The 25,358-nt window shown below is 33.8% G+C and overlaps 1 protein-coding gene across 1 annotated transcript; it reads left to right on the forward strand.

Moving 5' to 3' along the window:
* Positions 1 to 11,404: 11,404 nt before the first annotated feature.
* On the forward strand, positions 11,405 to 12,868 carry LOC131049166 (peroxidase 12). The gene is made up of 4 exons (XM_057983198.2): positions 11,405 to 11,695; positions 11,778 to 11,963; positions 12,064 to 12,232; positions 12,319 to 12,868. The coding sequence occupies exons 1-4, from the start codon at positions 11,444 to 11,446 to the stop codon at positions 12,783 to 12,785; spliced, it is 1,074 nt and encodes a 357-aa protein (XP_057839181.2). The 5' UTR covers positions 11,405 to 11,443; the 3' UTR covers positions 12,786 to 12,868.
* Positions 12,869 to 25,358: the final 12,490 nt, after the last annotated feature.

Here is a 25,358-nt window from a genome sequence, read left to right on the forward strand (position 1 = left end):
CTTATCAGAAGTACTATTGCACTCAACTGTGCATGCATCAAGCTGGTACAGTGTACCCAATCTGCTTCCTCTTGCTATCACCCTAGCACCTCTTACCATTTTCACACCTGCTTCAGAAAATTGTACATGCACACCCGCATCTATTAGCTTGCTAACAGATAACAAATTCCTTGCTAGTCCTGGGATATGCAAGACAGCATCAAATCTTCTAATTCTACCATCATAAAATTTCACACGAATACTTCCACGACCAACAATATCAAGTACTGAGTTATCACCCAAATACACCTTACCACCATCAAAATTTTCATACTTACTAAACTAGTTTCTATTAGGAGTCATGTGGAAAGATGCACCTGAGTCTATTAACCATGCATTGTCACCTGCACGAGTGGCCAAGGCTGTGATGAAAGCATCTCCATCTTCCTTCTTGGACTCAGAATCAGAATCTTGCTTCTTCTTCTTCTTCTTTTTCTTCTCCTCTTTGCAGTCCTTTCGGAAGTGTCCGGGTTTGCCACAGTTCCAGCAGATTGCCTTGGACTTCGCAGGAGATTTTGATCTCCCCTTATTCTTGGACTTAGAACGGCCATGCTGCTTTTCGTTCTTGCCTCTTTCTTTTGGTCTTCCTCGAACACTCAAAGCCTCTTTGGCATTCAGAGAGACCTTCCTTCTCATCTCCTCAGAAAGTAGAGAACCAACAACATCCTCCATCTTCAAGATGACTGCAGTGCTCCCTATGGCCATCACAAGGCTATCCCATGAGTCTGGCAACGAACATAACAGGATTTGGCACCTTTCTTCTTCATGCATTGGCACCCCAACAGAGGTCAACTGAGTTACCAACATATTAAAGCTTTCCAGATGCTCAGAAATTCATCCACCTTCTTCCATTCTCAAAGAATACAATTTCTTCCTTAAGAAGATCTTGTTCACAAGTGATTTCGCTTGGTAGATCTCACTTAGCTTCTTCCAAAGCTTCTTTGCAGTAGATTCTTCATGGACATTTATCAAAATAGAGTCTGCAAGACACAATTTGATGAGACCTTTAGCTTTTCTATCAGTCACATCATATTGTGTGGCTAAAGTCGGATCTACGGGCCTATGCTTATTCTCATCAATTGCATCCCATAGATCTCGATCAATCAATAGATCTTCCATCTTCAGCTTCCACATCTCAAAGTTTGTGCCAAAAAACTTCTCTACATCAATCCTCCTTGAAATGCTTGCCATCTTTTCAATCCTGCAACACAGAAATGAAAAACTTTGCACAAGCTTCCACTCAAACCTTGATTAGCTCAAAAAACCCTATAGCCAACAAATAGAACAAAAATCGGCCAGGCTCTGATACCACTTGTAAGGAAGCAAAGGTGTGCGGAAACGCTTCCTACGCTAATCTTGAGAGGATGGTTATGCAACTTTCAACTTAGATATTACTAAGATATCAAGAAATGCACAATAAAGCATAAACAAAATAGCAATGAACACATAACACAGTGATTACCGTGGGGAAACCCTTCTGGGAGAAAAACCCCACCCTCCAAAACTCGCACAATGTATTATCAAATCAAGCTGATTACAATACACTTGCAATGCAAGTTCTTATAGGAGCGCATCACCACAACTCGAACTCAGAGAGACTCCTTCTAGCATCTAGTCTTGCAAAAAAATCAATTATCAAACTCCTCCCCAAGCCCTCCTTTTATAGTGATTTTACAACCTGGAAACCACTTGTGGTTTTACAAAACCATGGGCTTAACCACCATGCCACATGGTGCCCATTTTTGACATTTACATTTCCAAAATGGAAAAACAACCAGATTAAAATAGTAATCCCGTCCATAATTTTGTCCCCTAGCTTAGACCCTCTTAAAAGTCACAAAATGAGTCATTAAGGCTCTAAAATGGCCCATCTATATTCTACTATGGACAAGACTCATTTTTAACAACTCACTAACCATTTTCCAATGCATAAACATGTGGAAAACTACCTCAAACAAATTCTGGAATTTTCCAGAAAAAGACTGCAAGGTTGAGACACATGTTTCTCAACACACATATTAATCCTCAAATGCTCTACTTTCTCTACCATTTCAACTTTGACAGCCCCAAAATCGATGGGTGTCTCCCCGTCTTTATTCCACCTTTGCGACTCTTCACTTCCATTTCCATTTACCACTGGGAGTTGAATGGTTATAGACTTGTCAATTGTAGTTGTTCAAAAGTTTCTAATGCCTTTCCATTTTGTACATATCCTCCAATCAATGCAGTCAATGAGACCACATTTCACTGAGAGATTTATTTAGAAAGCCTTATCATCACATCCCACAAGATCGTGTCCTTGTGGGGCATTTTCTCAAGTAGTTCCACAGCCTTATGTATGCTTCCACATATTGCTTACATATCAATCAAGGCATTTGCATCTAAGACATCTCTCAAAAAATACGATTTCAAATATTCCTTATGGAACACCATACCCTGATCCAATTACCTATGAAATTCTTTTTAAAGTAAAACTCACAAAATGAAGTAGGATAATAGAATTACCTTTTCAGGTTTTAAGCAACGTGTAGTGAACTCCATTAGTGTGTTGGATATACAAATTAATTCTCTTAACTCCTTTTCTAGCATCGCATTGGAACAACTGTCATCTTCCTCTCGCAACTCTATTTGTCACTCTTTTCTCCTCTTGTAGATTTACAGTTGCCATTTGTCGTCCTCCTTCACCAATGTCTTTCTCCTTTATTTTTCTCCTTTGTGCGATCAAATCCACCATTATCTGAACTCCTCCACCAAATTATCTATCCACTCTTCTCCTATTTTGTGGATTTTGATCCACCACAAACTGACCACCTCTACCAAAATCTTCCTATGCCATCATCTACTACTTCCACGTACAAATATGCAACCTTCTAACACCAATCTACAACATTTTCTAAAACCACTTGCACTTTGTCTGCAATTTCTACATTCACATATGCAACATTTGCAACTTATGAATTCTTCCTTACATCTACTTGCACTAACTCATTTCTATTCATCCCTACTTCACAAAACTGAAATAATTACCTCTGTAGTTAGTAGAAACATCCTCTTCAATCTCTACTACACCCTATTTATCATTCAGACTAAAGAAATCTTCAACCTTTTTGATCCCAACTCCAAGAAATACACCATCTTTGTTAGGTCCTTAATTAAATATATGTTCTTCATAAACCTCTACTACAATCTCCAAGCCTACTTTCTAAACCACTTCCTCTTCTACTACCTTGAACTTGTGAGGTATCTTCATCTCCATCAAATTCTCTATTTTCATTAGTTAAATGATGATCCATAGTGACCATTTTCTCTCCTCTTTCTTCTTCATTTCTCACCTCATTTCTTTTCTTCTTTCCATTTATGATATCTACACTTGTGTGGGTTTCTCTTACATCTTTCTTCCATCCAAGGGTTGCAACTATCCCTTTTAAGAGGCTTTTCCTTGTCTCAAACTCTAGATTCCCAATATTGTTCCAAAAATGGAATTATGAAGGGTCTTATCATGATCCATCTCATCGTTCTCTTTGAACTCATCTTCTTCTCATTTGCAGCTACAATGTTTCACTCACAATACACTATGTGCAATATTGTGGCTTCAAGATCTTGATGCTCAAGACTTCACTCTCTTGCCTGCAATAGTCCACAAGAACTTCTTCACAACCGGTACACACTTTCAAGTGCAAACTACTTCATAATCAGTAGTATTTGATAGAGATTATGCTCAATCTTATGCATTGCCAATCATTTGTTTGTAGTCCTAAAGGAGACATTAGATGCTTCTTTAGATACTAGAGTTGGGACATCTTTGATGAAAATTATGCCAAATGCTCCAAATAAGGTTGTATTGAGTGCTATTAAATTTATTTTTTGTGATGACAATGGTGTTGGTGATAACAAGATTGATTATGCACATCTTTGAAATTTTATGGATTCCCTTTATGTTCAATCTATGCCTTTGGTTTGAATTTTTATGATTTATTTTGATGATGTTGATGTAATTGTTGTTTAAGTGTGCTTCTATTGTAGAGGGACTTTTATTATAAACATGTTTGATATATTTTAGTGGAGACTTCATAGAGATGAGTGATGTATGCTTCAAATGTTTTGTAGAATTGTTGATTGTGTAGCATTGGTAGTTTATTTTATTTTTTTACTTTGTTTTTTATAATAATTTCTTCCATGTAGAAAAAGGAGGAACTTTAATAAGCAATAGATAATGGTAGACATAACAACAATTCATTAGCAATAATCAAGTAAATATTGCATAAGTTATGCCATTTAGGTCCCCAAGTATTACATTCAATAGTTGGAATGATGATTGAAGAGTTGACAATGATCATGATATATAGGTCCCCAAATAATTGATATCTAATTTGATTAAGATTTTGAGATTATAGGTTACATAATTTTAGACATTCCATAAAGATGAGATGACCATGCATGGGCATATTTGGAGTGAGAACCTATTATGAGAGTGACTCATTGTGATCAGTTGTAGTTTGATCATCTTTTATTAGAGTGATTGCCTATAGGATGACCAACAATGGTCACCTATAGCTTAACTATCCATGATTGTAAAGTGACTTGACTATAAAATGTTGATTAACCATTTTTTAGAGATGATCAACTATAGGCCCTTAGTCAAGAAAGTGTTGTAGCATATAATTTGGAGTTTTTCTTTAAAGTTTTCATTATAGGAGAGAAAGGATGGAATAATAACCACTTTTTTCTAATGCTATTATCAAAGGGAATGAAAGGTAATGAATAGTAAGAATAGTTTCTAGTTAATTATTAGTTTTGATAGTTATAAATTTTAATTTTCTATTATATTAGAGTTTTTAAATCTATATATACAGGACATTCATTCAAATAAAACAATAAAAAATTATTAAATATGATTCTACATTTTATATTCCTTGCAACACTTCAAATTTATGTTGATATATTTGGCAACTCCCTCTCACTTTAAGTTGATGCAAATTATACCAAAATTACATTTAAATTTATGTTATAGAATTGAAGAGTTTGTAAATAATTTCCACTTAGTAAATATGTTTAGGTTGTTTTCTTAGTATTTTGTGTGATATAAGAAAAAAGGATGCACTAGTTGAACATGATTCAATATTTGGGATAGTATTTGTTGATTTGATATTAAATATTTTTAATAGTATAACATTAATAGTTGTGATTTTTAAGTTGTTAGTATTAATCATGAGTACTCATAATTGAATGAAATGTGTTCTTAAGCTCAAAAAGATAATAAATCATGTGATGTCACATCAGCACACCAATAAACATAGCTAGATGCACAACTACTTCTTTCAAAGATTTTTTATTTGCCTCAACAAAAAATATGGTGATTGGCATCACATTTGATAATGTTGCCATGAAAACTTAGTTATAAGCATCGGACTTGCCAAGTGAATTGTGGTAATAAATTGGGAGTGATCTGAAATTACCATAAAATTTTTTATAAGTTTGAAAATAGAATGCTCAACTACTATGTCCTCTCCTCTAATACATCAAATAAATAAATTGAACCATAATATTTATTAATATATATTATATGTTTTTCACACATTTTCAATCACTTACTTCAGCTTCAGTGAACTAGATCACTGAAAATGAATTACAAATGAAGATAGTAAACGATAGAATGAATTCGTCCGAGTAGACTTAGTAAATGAGCAGTGGCAATGTGAATCTCTGTCTATTGATAATACGAAAGATATTCGTAAAAAATGAAAGTAAGAACTTACGATTATCTATCCAGCCATCTAAAAAACAAACCTTAAGAAGAAAATACTCCTTTAAAGTTTGTTTTTTAAGTGCCTAGGGTAAACTTTACACTCCAGTCAAAGCCGTGTGGAACACAACCAGTAAGGTAGCATCGGGGAAAACACTTTTGTCATTTGAGTTTCTACTTTTCTTTCCACGCCTGCCTATAAGTTTCAGCCGCCATCCTATTACACATTAAAAGCTAGTAAAACTAGAGGCACGTTTAACTTTTCTGCTATATTGTAATTATGAATTCTCAACGGCCAAAGTGCACGTCTCTGAGTGACATTCAATTACGATATTTCTGTGAACCAGACATCACAATGCATGTTTCACCGTAATTATTAGCTAATTTAAAATTAAAAGCAGACTTCACTTAATCTATGGACCACAATGAAACCGGGGTAACTGCATTAATTTATGCGGTGAACACTTGAGTATAAAGTTAATACAATACATTTAATGCCAAAAGCTGCGCACTCGAAAGATTTTTTAATTGTGAAAGGTCCATCTTAGGTGCTATATTGTTAGGGCAGAAATGTAAATGAAATGACAAAAATAAAATGAAACACTTTTCAATTAGTATTCAAGAAGTACTTGCTGCATAATAAAGGCAGCGAACAGTTTGCACAGTTACACAAAAACTGTCAGATGGAACAAATAAGTTATAACTGTACAAAAACTAATAAAATCAAACAAAACTAAAATTAACCTAAAATTACTAAGTTTTAACCTAAAGATTAATACATTAACATCTCCCCCTTAATCTGAAGGAGTTAAACCAATCATTTCACGAAATTTTTCAAACTTAACACGACCCAATGCTTTGGTAAGTATATCTGCAGGTTGGTCTGTAGTAGCACAATATTGAGGGGAGATATTACCATCTTTCACATAGTGCCGAATAAAATGAAACTTGGTGTTGATATGTTTGGTACGATCATGAAACACTGGGTTCTTAGCCATTTTTATAGTAGATTGATTGTCAATAAAGAGTGGTGTGGAAGAAGCTTGTGGTGCCTGCAAATCTGCAAGAATTCTTCGAAGCCATAAGATTTCTCTAGTTGCCTTAGATGCTACTATATATTCTGCTTCTGCAGAAGAGAGAGCTGGGACTGGTTGTTTTTTAGATTTCCAAGAGATTACAGCAGAACCAAGAGACATTAAGTAACCAGATGTAGATTTTCCATCATCCATATCACCTGCATAATCTGAATCTAAATAACTAAGCAAAGAAAATTTTGATATCTTGGAGTATTTAAGCCCATAGTTTTGAGTGCCCTATAGATATCGAAGAACCCGTTTGGCTGCTAACCAATGAGTTTCTCTAGGTTGTTGCATAAATCGTGACAGAACTCCAACAGAAAAAGAAATATCAGGTCGAGTAGTTGTAGCATAAATCAAACTGCCAACTAGTTGCCTATAAGAAGTTGCATCAACCAAATCAGAGGAATCATTAGATGAAAGTTTGAGATTTTGCTCCATAGGAGTGCTGAGAGGCTTGCAATCAGCCATACCAAACTTTTTGAGAAGATCACCAATATATTTTTGTTGACTGATGAAGATAGATTGGGGGTTTTGAATCACCTCAATTCCCAAATAGTAATGAAGATGACCCAAATCAGTCATATCAAAACCTTGCTGCAATCTTTCTTTTACATTTTGAATATTAGCCTCACTAGTTCCAGTGATAAATAAATCATCCACATAAACAATAAGATAGACAATAGTACCATCAATCTGTTTAACAAAAAGAGTTGCATCATCAAATTCAAAGTGATGAAAATTCAACTGCAAGAGATGCTCAGTAAGTTTTTCATACCAAGCTCGTGGGGCTTGTTTTAAACCATACAATGATTTTATAAGCTTGCATACCTTGTCCTCTTTACCAGGAACTTCAAAGCCTTCAGGTTGAGTCATATATACTATTTCTTTAAGATCACCATTCAAGAATGCAGTTTTAACATCCATGTGATGGATGTTCCAACCATTTTGGGCTGCTAAAGCCAACAAAACACGAATAGTAGTCCATTTTGCTATAGGGGCAAATGTTTCATCATAGTCTATGCCCTCTTTTTGAGCATAACCTTTGGCAACAAGGCGTGCTTTGTGTTTATCAAGTGAACCATCAGCGTTATATTTATTTCTAAAAATCCACTTACAACCGATAGGTTTACAATAAAGAGGAGGATCAACCAACTCCCATGTGCCATTATTCAAAAGTGCATTATACTCATGTTGCATAGCTTGCCTCCAAAATGAAATATGATGAGCTTCTTTATAGGAATTTGGTGTTGAATCGATTGTGAGATTGAGCTCATCAATAGACTCAAGGTTATCTGAAATATTAGATTGAGCTTGTAGCCTTGCTTTATAAGAACTTCTTGTACCTGTTTTACCTATTTCATCAGGTCGCAAATCTTTCAAAGTTTGTTGAACTTGTTTGGTCCACCTATGAGAGGATTTTTGTGGGACAATAGATGTTTCTATTTGTAGATTAGAATCTTCATTGGGAGGTAATGAGTCAGGCTCATCATTAGTGAGAACATCACTATGAGAAGGGGCTTCTTCTGGTACATGAAGAGGTGGAGCATCATGAGTTGAGGTAGCTTGAGATGCAGGTTCTACACATGTATTCATTTCTCCAGAGTGTAAAATCTCACAAGAATTTTCTATCCAAGGAGAAGATGTGGCAAATTTATCAAGTTGTTTTAACTCATTTTCAATATGTGTATCACTTTTGAAAGATTCACAAAATACAACATCACGAGCAATAAAAAACTTTTTATGAACTTCATCATATAATCTATAGGCTTTTGAAGTTTCAGAATAGCCCAAAAAAAATGCACTTATAACTATGATGATGCAACTTATTCCTTTTTTCTTTAGGAATCAAAGCATAGCAAATAGAACCAAAAATTCGAAGGTGTCGAATAGTTGGAGGATAACCAAACCAAACCTCATATGGAGTTGTTTGGTGAAGAGCAGATGATGGAGATCTATTGCGAAGATAGATTGCTATTCTTGCTGCTTCAGCCCAAAAATATAACTTGATGCCTTTGAAATATAACATTGCTCGAACCATGTTCATGATAGTTCTATTCATTCTTTCAATAACACTGTTTTGTTGAGGAGTGCCTGGAATAGTGAGATGATGCTGAATACCATTTTGACAAAGATAATCCTCAAAAATTAGAGAAGTAAATTCTCCACCATTATCTGTTCGAAGAGTACCAATTTGAGATTGAGCTTGATTTTCAATCATAACACGAAATCTTTTAAAAGTGTCAAAAGCCTCTAATTTTTGCTGCAAAAAATAAATCCAAGTCATGCGACTATAATCATCAATAAACAACATAAAGTACTTAGATCCTCCAATAGAAGTTATTGGTAAAGGCCCACACAAATCTGAATGAATGAGTTGCAATTTTCTATGTGCTCTCCAGGTGGAATGAGGAAAAGAATTTTTATGTTGTTTGGCAAGAATACATGCTTCACATTTTTCAATTGATTTAGAAAAAAATGGCAAACCATCAACACCATTCTTTTGCATGGTATGAATGCTATCATAACTAATATGCCCCAATCTTGCATGCCATAAAAGGCTTGGTGATAGACTCTCTTCTTCAGTAAGATATGCAAAAAATTTAGAAGTAGATGCACCATTTAATTTTAATAATCTTCCATCTTCACACCCAGTGAAAACAATTTGATTGTTAGATGTTTTTCTTACAACAACCTGCCCATCTTTTAAGAAAATAGAATAGCCTTTTTGTCGAATCAATACTAATGATAGCAAATTTCGTTGTAATTCTGGAATAAATAATACATCATGAAGCACAAGGTCTTGAAGATTAGGCAACTTAAATCGAATAGTTCCTTTTCCAAGAGGTTTCAGACTAGATTTATCTGCTAAATAAATTGGACCATAGGCACCTTCATGAAATTCTTCAAAACAATCACGTCGAAATGTCATATGTTGTGTGGCTCCAGTATCTAAGATCCAAGAATCATACCATGAGGAATTATATGTAAAATCTGAAACAGAAAGCACATATTGATCACTATCACTGTCACAAGCAAATTGGGCTGCTCCTGAAATTTTATCCTCTGAAATTTTATCATCACTGTGCATTTTTGTTTTATCTTTCTATTTAAATAAATTTTCTCTAAAACTTTCTATCTTGTCCCATGAGAGCTTACATTCATGTGCTTCATGACTACCTTTTCTACCACATCTTTTACAATATAAATACTGCCTATCATTTTCATTATCATGTTGCCTCCATTGACCTCTAGTTTTTCCTTTATCATTATAACTATACTTTGAAGAGATTTTATTGATAGATTTTTCTTTTTGATGAGCAAAACAAACATTTTCAGTAGTATTATCTATTTTCCTTCCAAAAGCTTTTTCACGTTCTGCTAACTTTTCAACCAATTTATCAAATGAAATGGTTTTCAATTGATTACTTGCTTGAAGAGACTCTAGATAAGTGGAATGTGTTGGAAGAAGTGCCTTGATGAAAGCAGTGAGATAGATATCAACTTTTCCACCTGCAGCATCAACATCATGTTTTATAGCTCTGATTTCAGAAGCCAAACTCATAACATCACCATTTTTCAATTCAAGATTAAACAATTTTAATTGTAACTGAATAAACTCTAATTCTGAATGAGAATCAAATAAATCTTTTAATTTGTGAAGGGCTTCCCATGCAAATGTGCATCCTTGTATATGTCGATACACATCTCCATTAACAGAAGCTCTTATCAAAGCCAAAGCTTTGGAATTTTTATATTGCCAAATTTCTTTTTCTTTAGCCTCAATTGGTGTTGTAGGTTGGGCATTTCCATCACAAATTTTAGACCATAAATCATTAAAAATGAGAGTGTTTTCAATTTTTCTATGCCATTCCATCCAATTATCTTTTCCTGTTAAAGTTTCTCCAATCAATGAAACAATAGACTGCATTCTGAATTTAAAATAAATAAACACAATTTGCAAGGCCTGCAACTTTAAAATAACTTCTCAATCCTTTAAAAATAGAGAATAAATAAATTGATATCACCTGAATCAATTTATTGTTTCTGTAGAATTCTCTGCTCTTATTTCTCCGCTCTGATACCACTGTTAGGGCAGAAATGTAAATGAAATGACAAAAATAAAATGAAACACTTTTCAATTAGTATTCAAGAAGTACTTGCTGCATAATAAAGGCAGCGAACAGTTTGCACAGTTACACAAAAACTGTCGGATGGAACAAATAAGTTATAACTGTACAAAAACTAATAAAATCAAACAAAACTAAAATTAACCTAAAATTACTAAGTTTTAACCTAAAGATTAATACATTAACACTATATAGGCATTTAACTCGGAAGAAGGAAGAATATTGTGGTCGGTGCTATGAAAAGTTGGGCCCACAAAATAAAGAAGATGAAGGAAATTTGTGGGTGGCATATGTCTTCTACTGTAAACATCTCCAATTTCCACCGCTAAAAATGTCACTACATCATCCTTCCCCGCATTATAAATACATAGCTATTGGAGAGTGAAATTTGCAGGCAAAAAAACTATAATTCAGGATATATACTGAATTGAGCTTAACGGGCATATTGAAAGAAAATGATGGGAAAGCGCAGAATGTATTTTTTCATTCTAGCTTTCGTTTATATGGTGGGTGCCTGTGCGAGTGCATTCTCTGCAAGGGATTTAAGCCTCCCAACTCCAGTGGACGGCCTTTCCTGGACATTTTACAGCACGAGTTGCCCAACGTTGGAGTCAATTGTGAAAGAACGTATTGAGTATTATCTCAATCAAGATATCACGCAGGCGGCTGGTCTCCTCAGACTGCATTTCCACGACTGCTTCGTGCAGGTATGTTCATATCAAAATTGTCTAATTGGTTGTGTTTATTGGTATTTCGTGGTGTTAATCGATTTGTGGACGAATTTGACAGGGATGCGACGGTTCAGTGCTGCTGAACGGGACATCAAATGAGAGGGTGACTCCTCCAAATGTATCATTGCGAGCGATGGCCTTCACAATTATTAATGACATAAAAGCGAGAGTGGAAGCCGCCTGCAGTGGAATCGTCTCATGCGCTGACATATTAGCTTTGGCTGCTCGTGATTCTGTCAACAAGGTCTGAAATCTGTCATCCCAATCACATTGATGTTATTGATTAGCTTAAGTTTTTCAGTTTTTAGAAGGATTTTCTAACACAATTTGAGTGTCTTTTGAAGGCTGGAGGACCATTCTATCCATTACCGCTAGGGAGAAGAGACAGCCTTGGCTTCGCAAATCTAACAACCGTTCTTGCAAATTTACCTGCGCCGAGTTCCAACGTAACTGGTCTTATGAGCGTCTTGTCTCTGAAAGGCCTTACTTTCACGGATCTGGTGGCTCTTTCAGGTACATATTTCTAAATATATGTATTTGTTCCTATTGAAGTTATGCTTATACCCAAGGATTTTGTTTCTTACAATATAAGATTTCAGGTGGGCACACAACCGGCAGAGCGAACTGCTCGTCCTTTGACAACAGACTGCATGACAGCGTGACGGGAGAAAATGAACAAGATCCCACTCTCGACCAGACATTTGCAAAGCAACTTTATCTCACTTGTCCCACAAACACAACCGTCAACACGACCAATTTGGATATTCGCAGCCCAAAAGTATTCGAAAACAAATATTACGTGGACCTTCTGAATAGACAAACGCTCTTCACATCGGACCAGAGTCTCTACACAGACAGTCGAACCCGAGGCGTGGTAATAGATTTTGCAATCAATCAAACATCCTTCTTTGAACAGTTTGTTTTGAGCATGTTGAAGATGGGTCAGCTAGATGTCCTCACCGGAAGCCAGGGAGAGATACGTGAGAATTGTGAGATTGCAAACCCAACTTCTTCAGTTTTCTCCATCCTCAATCCTCAAGTTTCCTCCTCCTCGTACTCCACATAAATCATATGAAGAAGCAGCTTTTCCTTTTTCAAATAAATGTGCCTCATCCACCATGGAGGTGGAAAGCTGGATTGCTGAGTATAATTGTCAGTCCTCCAAATAATGAATTAAATCAAAAGATAGGATGACATGTAATCCATTTTATTGGAGTAGTAAGCGTTCACTCATTTAATATGATTTCAAGTTATGCTTTAATCTTTTCTGCGTTCGTCAAAGGCTTTTTAAGATAATATATAAAGTGGATCTATAATCCTTTTAAAATTTAGGCTGTACGGACTGTAGTAATTTTTGGTATGTTTGTAAACATTATAATTAGTATGATGAGAATTATTTTGAAATAGTGAATTAGTAAATAAGTATTTGTGTCAAAATGAGGTGTAATAGTTATGTCAATTTTAATTTATATTAAATGGTCTAAAAGTTTGAAAGTTGCATTGGATTGATAGAAAACTCAACAATTTTATAAAAAACCTTGAAAGAATGTTTGCCGACTCGTTATTTTGAAATAAAGTCCCAAAACTAAAGAATTATGTTTGAATTGTATTGTTCCTTTTAACTATGCTTTATTTTGAATCTCAACTAGAATTTATAACTTTCCTTGTTGTCACACTTAACTGAATTTCTGTAAAATTGAAATGGAAAAGGAAACAAACTAAAAAGATGTGATATTAATTTAACATCATGAAAATTACTGAAATTTGCACTTTTTTGGTTTCTTTACAATCTATAACACAAATCAAGATTGTATTGCAATCAAATACATTGGCTTTCTTGAACACATAATATAGATATATGTAATGTAAGTCATACAACAAGTAGTTGACACTATTGGGTCCTAACATCCTTGGGATTATTATATGATTATCAAAAAATAGACACCATTTCTTTGCATCTCACAAAATAGAGTATGTCCCTCTTTGAAAACTATTGTGTTTAATTTGAATCATTAAGAAGTAGTTAAAAAAATGGGCATTACAAATTAGTTAGTATTCTCTAATAAAAATCATGTTGCACACACATATGTTGAGCTTTTCAATATATGGTATTTTCAGGTGTCTATGATCCCTACCATGGGTGCTCGATTCTATTGTCACTTCCAACAAACTTAATATAGACTCGATAGCTCCAAGATATAATCATCAAGTACATAATTATTGCTTATCCATATAATCTACTTTGTAAGAAACCAAAGTATCAATTCTATGTATTTGCAAAAGGAAAGAATGAAATCACTTAAATTAAATCAAGCAATTGGTACAAAATGAAATTGTATATAATGCACATTCAACAAAAGGTTCTTGTATGACATGCATTTAGGTTTGGCCTCCCAAAACTCTAAGAAATAGACTAAATCCCTCCTATGCATTCCTCTTTGTATGGAGTCTAACATTCTATATGGGGATCTTAGAAAACCTCAAGTTATAAAAAGAGAACTTGTGACTTAAGAGATAAATGCACTTACCATGGTATCAAAAGAATGAGCTTTTTTTATTACTCTGACATGAATCTCCAACCAATTTATTGGCATTGGAAAATTCCTAATTATATAGGCATGTGCATCAAATGTGCTTGCAACAACGAAAATAGCATTAGTGTAGAGATAAAAGAAAAATAAATAATGATCTACAATCTTTAAAAATGAGAGCACCTAGAGTAGATATTTGTCAAGAGTACCATATAGATTTAATTTTTTATTTAATTTAATTCCAATACTGATGACGTTTGACGAACCAAATATTTAATTTAATTTAATTCAAATATCATCATTATTTTTAATTCAAATGTAGGCTATGTTATCTTTATTTAGGGTCAAGATGATATGGATATGATTGCCATTCAAACCCTATTAACCACTCAATATATCTAGGCAAAATTAATTAGACATTTACTTACATGGTTCATCAAGATATCAAAGGTAGGTAATGCAAGATGTAATTTTCAACAAGATTGCCTTAATCTCTCTCATTCTAGACAAGTAAAAAAAAATAGAAGGGAAATAGATACAAAATCTCTTCTTTACAACTAAAGGGTCTAAATAATTCTCACAACCAAGGATAACATGTTAGAGAAAGAGTAAGCAACCACATCTACTACTCATAACGCACACACACACATGCATGCATAAGAGATCAAACACATGGGGATACTCACTAGAAAATAATTGGTTTTCACTTCAAAAGACTCTCAACCAAGGGGTTTCTTCCCTAATAGATACTCAAGGTCTAAGAGGCACTATTACTCACTACTCAAGTTGATCCATATTGATTCAAATATTGACTCAAACAAAAAACACTTTATGCAAACATGTTCTAAGAACTTTTTAGTTGGAGGGTCATGTAAACAAAGAGTCACGACTTGGCATAGTGAATATAAGGCCCTAGTGTACAACCCAAAGCTCTAATGCCATATGTAAGGACCTACATAATAATAAAATAAAAATATATATAAAGTACACATAATTAAACATAACTTAAACCAACTTGTTTAATATAGAAGAATAGAGACATGTACTAGATTTCAATAAAATGTTTGTCTACATAAACCCAATAACTAGGAAAAACATAAAAAAATTATTTCCCTTAAATGTGAATATCATATGGCTGAGTACATCAAGTTCATAATTGAATCAATCCTAATACTCTTAACATGTAACCTCTGCATGAGAACACCATGGGTGAGAACATCATCAAAGCACTTTACCACAAAACTACACAAGAATACATAGCAATCTAAAACTAGAAAGAGTGATAGAATCTAGTGCAACATTATATATCGAACATTGTACATGCATAATGAAAATACTAATGTATCAAGATCATGATATGGAATAGATAAGGAAATAAATAATCAAATAGTAAATATTTACCAATAATTAGAAATTTTTTACCAAAACATCTTTTTGGGTTGACTATTGGTAGGTAGATTTGATGTAGAAACCTACCTTTCTCTATTACTGCATATGTGTAACCCATCCAACCTAAAATAAAATTAAACATAAATATTTATCAAGCTTTTATACAAGCATATAAAATGTATATCTAATTGAACACAAAGCATGAATTAGTCACACAATATTTCATGAACTATGAGATAACCAATAACACATGATTCAATGATAGATGTCAACATGTGATGATAATGGATAACATATGCCTTACCAAAATACATCCACAAAATTAAACTATGATAATCATCACCATCATGCTACAATTTTTAATGGCCCAAAATCTATGATCACAATTAAAATAAGATAACTCACACATACTATTATTGGTTATAAGGAAATGTTGATATGAGTATATCTTTTACTTCATAACTTTAAATATACCTATACTCTTTCTATAGTTCTATTTTCTTCAATCTTGTACAAAATACTATCCTTCCTTAAAAGTGATACACATTCTAATGAGGAAAGTTTCAATAACAAGACAATATAATACTACATAAACATAGACTAATGTATAAAAATTCTTCAATCTTTGTCTATGTTTCTATTAGAAATAGTTGATCACTTACTTTATAGACAACTAACTCAATAATAATCTAATTAACTAGTTAATATAACATGTCATAATAAAAGATGAACCCTTCATAAATGTCTCCCACTTGCAAATTCCACATTCCTGCCCCTTCCTATGACTCAATCATTTGCTATGAATCCATCTCTGGTTGATCTCATTATGGATCATTCTTTTCTTGGGGGTGGTTTTTCTCATCCTACTAGGGTAATGTGATGGTTGTGGTCAAGGCTCCAATTGTGGGGGCTCCTAAGCTAGATGGTCTAGCTTGGGGTCCCACTCTGGCTACTTTTTCTTTGGATCTGGGTGGGCATCCTTTCCTTATATTTTTGCTCATTTTTTTTGGCCACCACTTCCTCTACCTCCAAGCAATGAGCATCCTATGAATATTTATTAAGAAAAATCTTGTCAGTTGCTAATGTCGCCAAGGCTGCTACTACTCATGGTGCTTTCTAAAAAATGAAGGGTTTTGTCAAGATGAGAATCCCTTATGCTTATATTTCTCCTATGATTCCTCTAAGAAAGGAACTACTTGAATGTGAAGATTATTTTATTAAGTAGATCTTAATCTATAGTGTTTTTTTTTGTTTGTTTTTTTAATTTTTGTTTTCTCTTCCCAACTTGCATTCTTGGATTTTGAAGGTTTCATCTTGTCTAGTCGAGGGTAAAATAGATCTTTAACCTTCTACCAAAGGTCTTTTATTGTTTTCTTTGGTTTTTAGAATGATGGACATGCTATGCTTGATGGTGAGCCTTGGAGGTGGGATTCACATCCCCTCTTAGTGCACCCCTAGGTTTCTTCTTTCAATCCTTTAAAATATTTAACTAATATTTTTCTTATGTTGGTAATATTGCCTTATCTTCCCCTTATTTTATGGTGTGATGAACCCTATGAGGCTATTGGTAATACTTTAGGTATATTCGTGAAGATGGACTCTATGACTAAAGACTATTGTCATACTTCCTTTGCTTGCATTATATTTGAATTTTACCTTTCAAAAGCTTTGCCTGGTGAGGTCATTCTATATGTTAACGATAGATCTTGATATTAGATAGTGTACTATGAGGGGATACAATTCTCTACAAGTATTTTTTTGGTACCAAGCATTTGGCTTATGAGTGCTTCCATAGTGCTAAAAGGAAGTCTTCCTCAATTTGGTGGAAGAATGAAAGTCATGGCCACCTTATTATTTTTCATTAGGTTTCTTCTGATACTGATGCTGTTTTAGAGGATTTAGAACTATAAAGTGGAAAATTGGAGAACCTTAGCCAATTCACCACTTGAAAAAAAAGGGAATTCACTAGGCTACAATTTTCACTTGGGGAGACTTTACATTCAAAAGAGAGGGATAAATATACTAGATCCAATCCCAAAGGATGCAAGGATTGAATACTAAGTGGATTGGAATGTAATTAACCCTCTTTTGTAAGTTGATTGATTGAATTAAGACTAAGTGCTAAAAATGGAGACAAAGTATGTGAAAACAACGTGCTACAAATTCGGGATTCAGTCGTGCACCTAGATCTAAGAAGTTTGAGATGATTCAGAGTTTCTCTGTAAAATTCAGCAAAAGTTATAAGGATCATGTGTTCGGACAAGGGCACCCTCCTTTCAGTCCTCCGAACTTTCTATGCATCAAAATGGGTTTTTTCATCTCTGCGAATAAAGCTTAATTCCAGAAGTACAGTTGCACATAAAAAGAAAGGGAATTGAATGAAATTGATATGATTATACCTCCTTGTGAAGTTTTACTTGCCTCCACATGGAATTAGGGTTTCACGAAGTAGAATGTTGATCTCCTCTTCAATGCTTGAAACCTTGTCTCTATTGTTGCTCCAAAGCTTGAAGGAAGACTGAGAAATGCTCAATTTCTCTTGAATGCTTCAATGCTTTATCTCTTGAATGCTTGGATGTTTGATTGAATTTAAATACATATTAAATGAGAGGGTAAATCACTCTTATATACTTGCCAGTGAGTTTAATTAACTAATTTTCTAACTTGGGCCGACATAGGAGGGCATTCCCACTTCAAATTTGAGTTATGTCCAAGGGGAGAGGATGAAGGGAGGTTCCGAATAGGGGATCCTAGGCTTCCACACCCTAGTTCCAATGGATCCTAGGGCACCATGCCCTAGTCCTACCCTATTTTGGGGAAAGATCAAGGTGCAGGCAGAGTGCAAGGTTGAATTGCAATGTGTTTTTGATGTGCATGAGCATATTTAGGTCTCTGATTAGGCCGAGAGGTGCAAATACTAAGGTGAAGACCGAAATGTAGTAAAAAATTGCAAGGGATGAAATTTTAGGACGTTACATTTAGCCCCCACTTTAGCGGTTTTATAAGCTTGTGCAAATACAGACGGTAAAGTACAAGGAATTCAGATTAAAAGAGTTTCACCACATCAAGGAGGCAAGATTCACCAAGCCCCTAGTGGGATTTAGGATCTTACGACTTCAATGATAAGGTAAAAGGAAGACCATGAGAGTGAGAGAGAACCATGACTACAACTAGTAAGGATCTCTTACTATGATCCATGAAAGGAATACCAAAAATTACAAACCAAAGGCAAAGTTCGGTAAGTAACTTTAAGTATCAAAAGAGAGAATTATGAGTGGAGTGTATGCCCCCATGTTAAAGCGATTGCATACGCCTTATCGAGAGAAATTGTTTTAAGGTAGGATACACCCAAAAAAGACAAGCACATTACCACAATAATTTATCCCCCAAGAGAGGACAAATCATAGGATAATGAATACAAACACAAAACACAAGGTGGTTTCACCTAGCTTTGGAGTCACTATGCCTCTTATGATAACTCTTGTACATCATGAATATATATATATATAGAGAGAGAGAGAGAGAGAATCATCCTCATCCCTTAAAAAGAGGAAACCACCATGGAAGAAGGGAACCCATGTGTCTTTTGAGTCAACATGGGAGAGACCAAAAGAGATCTCAACACTTTGCATCGTCCTCAAGTAGAAAACACTAGGGACAAAAAATATAAGAATAGAGAGAAAAAATAGAAGAATGCCACAAACAAGAAAGAGAGAGAGAGAGAGAGAGAGAGAGAGAGAGAGTCTAGAGTGCTAATGGAGCTAAACAAGCACGTCATCCTACCCCCGATCTTGCTAATCATTATTTTGGGAAGGTAGACAACACACAAGAGGAGCCACATCAAGTATAGTAGATGGAGCTATCATAAGTTCCAAACAAGGACCATAAGCTAATGCTAAGTCACTTTGTTCATTACTAGGAGCTAGGATCAATGCTTTTGAAAATTTTGTAGATAAGTCATTGTCAACATCAACATATTCATATTCATCATCAAAAATATTAGGATCGACATTTTCATCATTAAGAACACTTTCACCTATTTCTTCATCAAGATTAATAAGAATAGGAGCTCTAATAGGAATAGAATTTGAACCATCATTTGTCTTAAGCATTTTGTGTCTTCGAGAATTAGGTTGAACATCATGTTTAGGAGAAAATGGAATCATGTCAACTATTGGTGTTTTAGGAGAAGAAATGGTTTGGAAAGCAACTTCATGAGCTCTAGCACGACATCTTCGTAGGTATTCTCTCGCACAACTGTTTCCTCTAGTCTTGGCTGACACTTGAGGAGGATTAGGTTCATTAGGTATAGGCTCATCGAGCTTATTTTAAGGAAAGATGAATCAGTTGAGGTCTTTTAGGTTGGACAATAGAAGAGTTCAATTTCTTCTCTCTATAAAATGAAGGAGGAGGAACCACACCATACAAAGGAGGAATAGGAGGTGTAGGAAGGAGATCAGGTCCATCATGAAGAGGAGGGATAGGTCTAACCTTAGGAGGAATAGTTTGTTTTTTAGGAGGAAGTGTTTTTCTACCTTTGGGAAGAAGAGGAGACTCATCCATAGGAGAAGGAATAGGATCTTTGTTAGGAAGAGGAATATCTCTTTTCTTGGGTGAAAGGATACTCTTCTCTTTAGGAGAAGGAATAGATGCTTCTTTGGGAAGAAGATTATTTATTTCCTTAGGAGGAAGAATAATCTTATCCTCAAGAAGGGGTATATGACCATCAAGAGGGATGCTAAGTGTTGGATTTCTAGGTTGACTCAAGGATAAAATCATTTCATTTTTCCATTTTTTATATGATCTAAAAAGAGAATCACTTCTAGGTTAAAGAGGCTTGAATTGTTCAGACCAAAAATAATCAAGATAAACATCTCCACGCCTCATTTTACGTTGAAATATGATATGATTAACAGTATTGATTTCACCATTATGAGGAAATTTCAAACACTTATGAATAGAGAAGCGATCACTTTCATGGAAGAGAGCCAAAGATATCCCAACTTCACACGAGATTGATCAGATGTAGGAATGATATAACATTTAACATCTAAGCATTTAGTACCAACATCAATAGGAAGTGTTATAGAATCACTAGTAGGACAAGAGAAGCCATCAAAAACTTTAACTATCACATCAGTATCATCATATATTACTTGATGCAATTGCAAAGTATAAAGAAATTATTCAATTGTCACATTAACCATGCAAGTAGGATCAATAAGGACTCCTCTAGTAGGTATACCTTTAATTTTTGCACTTATGTATAATGGGCCATCGGGTGCCTTAATGGTCTCACTAGGATCAAATGTTATGCATAAATATTTAGGAGGCTCTTGTTGATCTACAAGGTTCACCACGTTATTAGTTTGAAGGATCACATCATTGGGAGAGAAAGAAAGATGTTTAGTCTCAATAACATTAGTAGAATGGGATGGTATAGGATTAGTGAAAATTTGAAGGTTTTGATTAGGAGGAGCTACAAATTTGTTTTCTTTATCATTAACACTACCACAAATATAGTGTTGTTATCAATCAATTCTTGAATCTTACTTATCAATGAAAAAAACTTTTCAATATCATGACCAGGCTGATGATGATATTGACAAAAAGATTTAGCATCAAAGTAAGGGGAAGTTGTTTTAGATGGATCAATTGGTTTTATTCAGGGAAGTTTTAATGTATTCTTTTGTATTAATTGAGACATAATGCTATACAAAGATTAATTCAAAGGAGTAAACTCTTTTTCTCTTTTAAATAATTTAGACAAAGGAGGCACATCTGTAGCACCTACGAATGGACTGTTGTTGTTTTTGTTGTCATTGAATTTGATGAATCCTTTGTTTGGTTTTAACTTCACAATTGGTTGTTGAGCACTATCACCCTTATCACTTGGAGCTATGGAAGGAGATGATTGTTCCAATTGACTCACAGTCAGTTGATAATTGTGAAGTACTGTGCACAACTAAATAAAGGAAGTAAACTCAGTTAAAATAAGTTTATCCCTATTTTCTTTTTGTAAATTAGCAATAAAAATATTTTGAATATCTTGATCAAGCATAGGAAAATAAATATGAGAATACAAATTCTTATATTTACCAATAAAATCAGCCACTTTTCTTTAACACCTTGTTTACAATGCATTAAATCAGTCAAAGTAACTTTAGGACCAATGTTATTGTGAAATTATTGAATAAAAGCATTAGCCAATTGTTGAAAAGAAGTAATAGAATAAGGAGGCAAAGAATAGTACCATTGCAAAGCTATATCCCTTAATGTTCTAGTAAACAATTTTTTTAACAACCTTTGATCATAAGCAAAGTCACTACACAAAGTTTGGAATATTTTAACATGAGTTAAAGGATCACTTTTGCAATTATAAAGTTCCAATTGAGGGACTTCTACATGTTTAGGAGGGACGGCTCTAACAATTTTGTGGGATAATGGGTTCGCGACATCAAATGTGGGCACATTATACTTTGATTGATTCATAAAAGCTATTTGTTGTTGTAAGGAAGACAGTATTTGGGCAAGACTATTGATTGTAGCTTCGATAGTAGGATTGAAATTAGACATGTTGGATTGAGAGGGAGTAGTAACATTGTTGAATGAAGGAAGAGGTTGAGAATAAGGAGGTGGAACACTATGATAAGTGGGTAATGGAGAAGATTGGGTAGCACATGGAAGACTCATGGGAGGAATGAAAGAATTATGATTAAAGGAGTTCCCCCCAAGACTAACATTTATAGGTGGTTAATTTGACTGGATAACAAGGGGAACACTCATGTTACGAGAAATGAAAGAAGAGGTATTTCCCCTATGACTAACATTTGTAGGTATAACATTTTGTGTGGAAGTAGCCATGATATTTTATGTGAAGGTAGGAACACTAGTCATGGAAGTTGTCAAAGGAATGGAATGATTAATTTGACTAGGAGGTTGTGTATAACCTAGGTTTTCAACACAACTCTTCATAGGCATGATATTAGAATCAACAATATGATAAATACCATGCAAGATATCAACACCATATTTATCACTTTGAATCATTCTTTTTAATCCTTCAATCAATGGGATATCTTCACTTTCCGGGTATTCTTTACTCGTCCATTATTGAAGATTGTCAAATTGATTGTCCATCTTTGCCAATTGGTCAATGGATACTCTAGTTAGTGTTTCCTCCTCATTGTGAGAATTATCAAGAGGATAAACAAGAATATCTGAAGGATGGCAAAAAACAACAATATCCTCATTGAAAAAGATAGCCAAATTAGGCTCCATTTCCTCGGTAATTAAACCTTAGGCAGCCCAATTCTACAACTTCTTCTAATGGGGATACTATAGGTAGGACTAACAGTAGTAAAGCTCATGCACTAGGGAAAAGAAATTGAAAATTAGGGTTTTAATTTTGGAATCTTGAAAGAAGATAAAGTCAAAATTAAAATTAGGGTTATCCAAATTTAACCACAAGCTAATAATTCTTTGTCATTACCACTTATGAGGTCAAAATCATGAAATCCTTATCATAGATTTTGTTATAAATGCAGCAAGCATAATGTGTGAGTGTAAAATTGACACAAGGTTTGATTTGTGACACCAAACTCACAACAAAATCAAATCCAAGGGTGTTGCTTATGCTAAAGATAATGGACATGACTAAGTTATTCTATGATTTAGAAAATGAACACAATAATGTGATTTTCTTGTCTTCTTATTCAATTTTTCCACCAATACTATTGAATTGGCACATAGGAGTGTTAAAAAAATTTAATTATAACCAATTTTTGTACCTTCATTTGGAAATTATACAATTACGTCTTTAAGTAGATATAGTTTGTCAAGGATTTTTTCATATAAAGAATATCCAATTTGCTCCATAAGCCTATTTTTATTTTCTCTCTAACAATGTTATAAAGAACATCATGCAATAAACACAAACAAATAGTCCTAAGAGTTCCTATTTCCAAAACTTCCTAGTCTTCATCAATCATATTTTTAAATTTTTTAGAATTTCCTACCAACACCTTGTGCAAACCTTGTTGCGACAACAAATCCATCATCTTGATCTTCCATAGCTCAAATTTATTCTTCCCACTAAATTTCTTCACCTCAAACATTGCATTTAAAACCATCAACATTTGATTTTATAAAATAAACACCAAATCTTAACACATTAATTATAAAAAGAAAGGATTTGATATGACCTATTACAAAAATGTGATTCCACTTAATAATATAAATTTGTAGAACAAAAAAGTTGTAAAGAAATAAAATAATTATTAAAAATAATATAATAACATTTAAGAAAGTGCACAATATTCACACTATTGTTACTATCACAAATTTATTTGTCTTCCAAAAGCTACAAAGATATATATATATATATATATCTTCAAGATAACAACCAACATCAATCTTAGAAAAAACTAAAATTTTATTTGAAGGAAATTATCAATTATCTCTTAAGAAAATAACACTTTTTTAAAAGATAGTATTTGTTTATTATTGTCATAATCCAACTTGTACCATTTCAATAGCAAATTTTTTTGGTATGAAAGATATCACCTGTGAGAAGTTGCAGATATCCCTATATATATAACATAAACATAAACATAAACATTGAAAAAGTAGTTTGTATTACAAATTTTGGAAAAAAAAAAAATGTTTAATGCAATGAAATGGATGAAATTTCAAACTCAAGAAAGTGAATATCACTAAAAAATTTGTTCAATTCGCATCCTCACTAATATCTCCCCAAAATCAAATGGTATAATGTTAGATTATTTTTAACATTCATAGGGTTTAATGATCATTGGCATTTTAAAAAATTAAGATGAACAATTATTTATCCCCTTAGTGTATATATGAGGTGACAAAAGTTTTAGAATAATTTATAACAAAATTTTACTTGTGCCAAGAGCCTTAGTTCATTATTATTTGTCTCTTAATTAGTTGTTGATAAATTATAATTCATTGTCAATAGTTCTAGTTTGTTGTCAAATGAGTTAGTAAATTTTAAGAGAATTTTGAAATCATTTGTAACTATAAGTATGTAATCCCTAAGTTTATGAATGGTTCACCAATGAGTCATATAGCTAGTGTTTCTTTGTTGTCTCTCAATTTTTGCTTTGGTATCAGAGAGCCATTATGCTCCATTTTTTCGATTTGAATACTTTTGTTCTAGTATTGTTTTAGTATTCTATGTTTGAATAGTATGGGAGTGATCCTTAAACAATCATTTTATGATGATCTTGAATAGACTAATAGACTAACTATTCATTTGCTAATTTGAGATGTAATTCATATTCTAATTGGGCTGGAGATAATTGAAAATCTACAATTGATAATGCATTCAAAAAGATTCAAGCATTGTTTCATGAAGCAGAAACAACTGAAGTTATTATTGCCTTGCCATCTATTGAAGTTGAGTACAAAACATTGTGGAGTACTATATGTGAAGTTGTTTGGCTAAGGCGTATACTTGAAAATATGGGACAAAAGCAAGAAGGACCATTTTCAATCGTATAACAGTCAAAGTTCAATCAAATTGACAAAAGATCTAGTTTTTTTAATGTAAGATCAAAGAATATTGGAACTGGTCATCATTTTATAAGAAAAGATTCAATAACAAGAAATAAAGTTGTAGTATTGTAACACAAACAATAACATAACCGATACATTCACTAAACCATTAGACAAGCTAAAGTTTCTACTATGTA

Source organism: Cryptomeria japonica, chromosome 3, assembly GCF_030272615.1.
Source record: "Cryptomeria japonica chromosome 3, Sugi_1.0, whole genome shotgun sequence".
Classification (NCBI taxonomy): Eukaryota; Viridiplantae; Streptophyta; class Pinopsida; order Cupressales; family Cupressaceae; genus Cryptomeria; species Cryptomeria japonica.

Bases quoted from the DNA above. Each gene is read 5' to 3' on its own strand.
- LOC131049166 (XM_057983198.2), top strand. From the start codon at position 11,444: ATGATGGGAAAGCGCAGAATGTATTTTTTCATTCTAGCTTTCGTTTAT. The intron at 11,696-11,777 runs GTATGTTCATAT...CGAATTTGACAG, and splicing joins TCCACGACTGCTTCGTGCAG to GGATGCGACGGTTCAGTGCT. The intron at 12,233-12,318 runs GTACATATTTCT...ATAAGATTTCAG, and splicing joins GGATCTGGTGGCTCTTTCAG to GTGGGCACACAACCGGCAGA.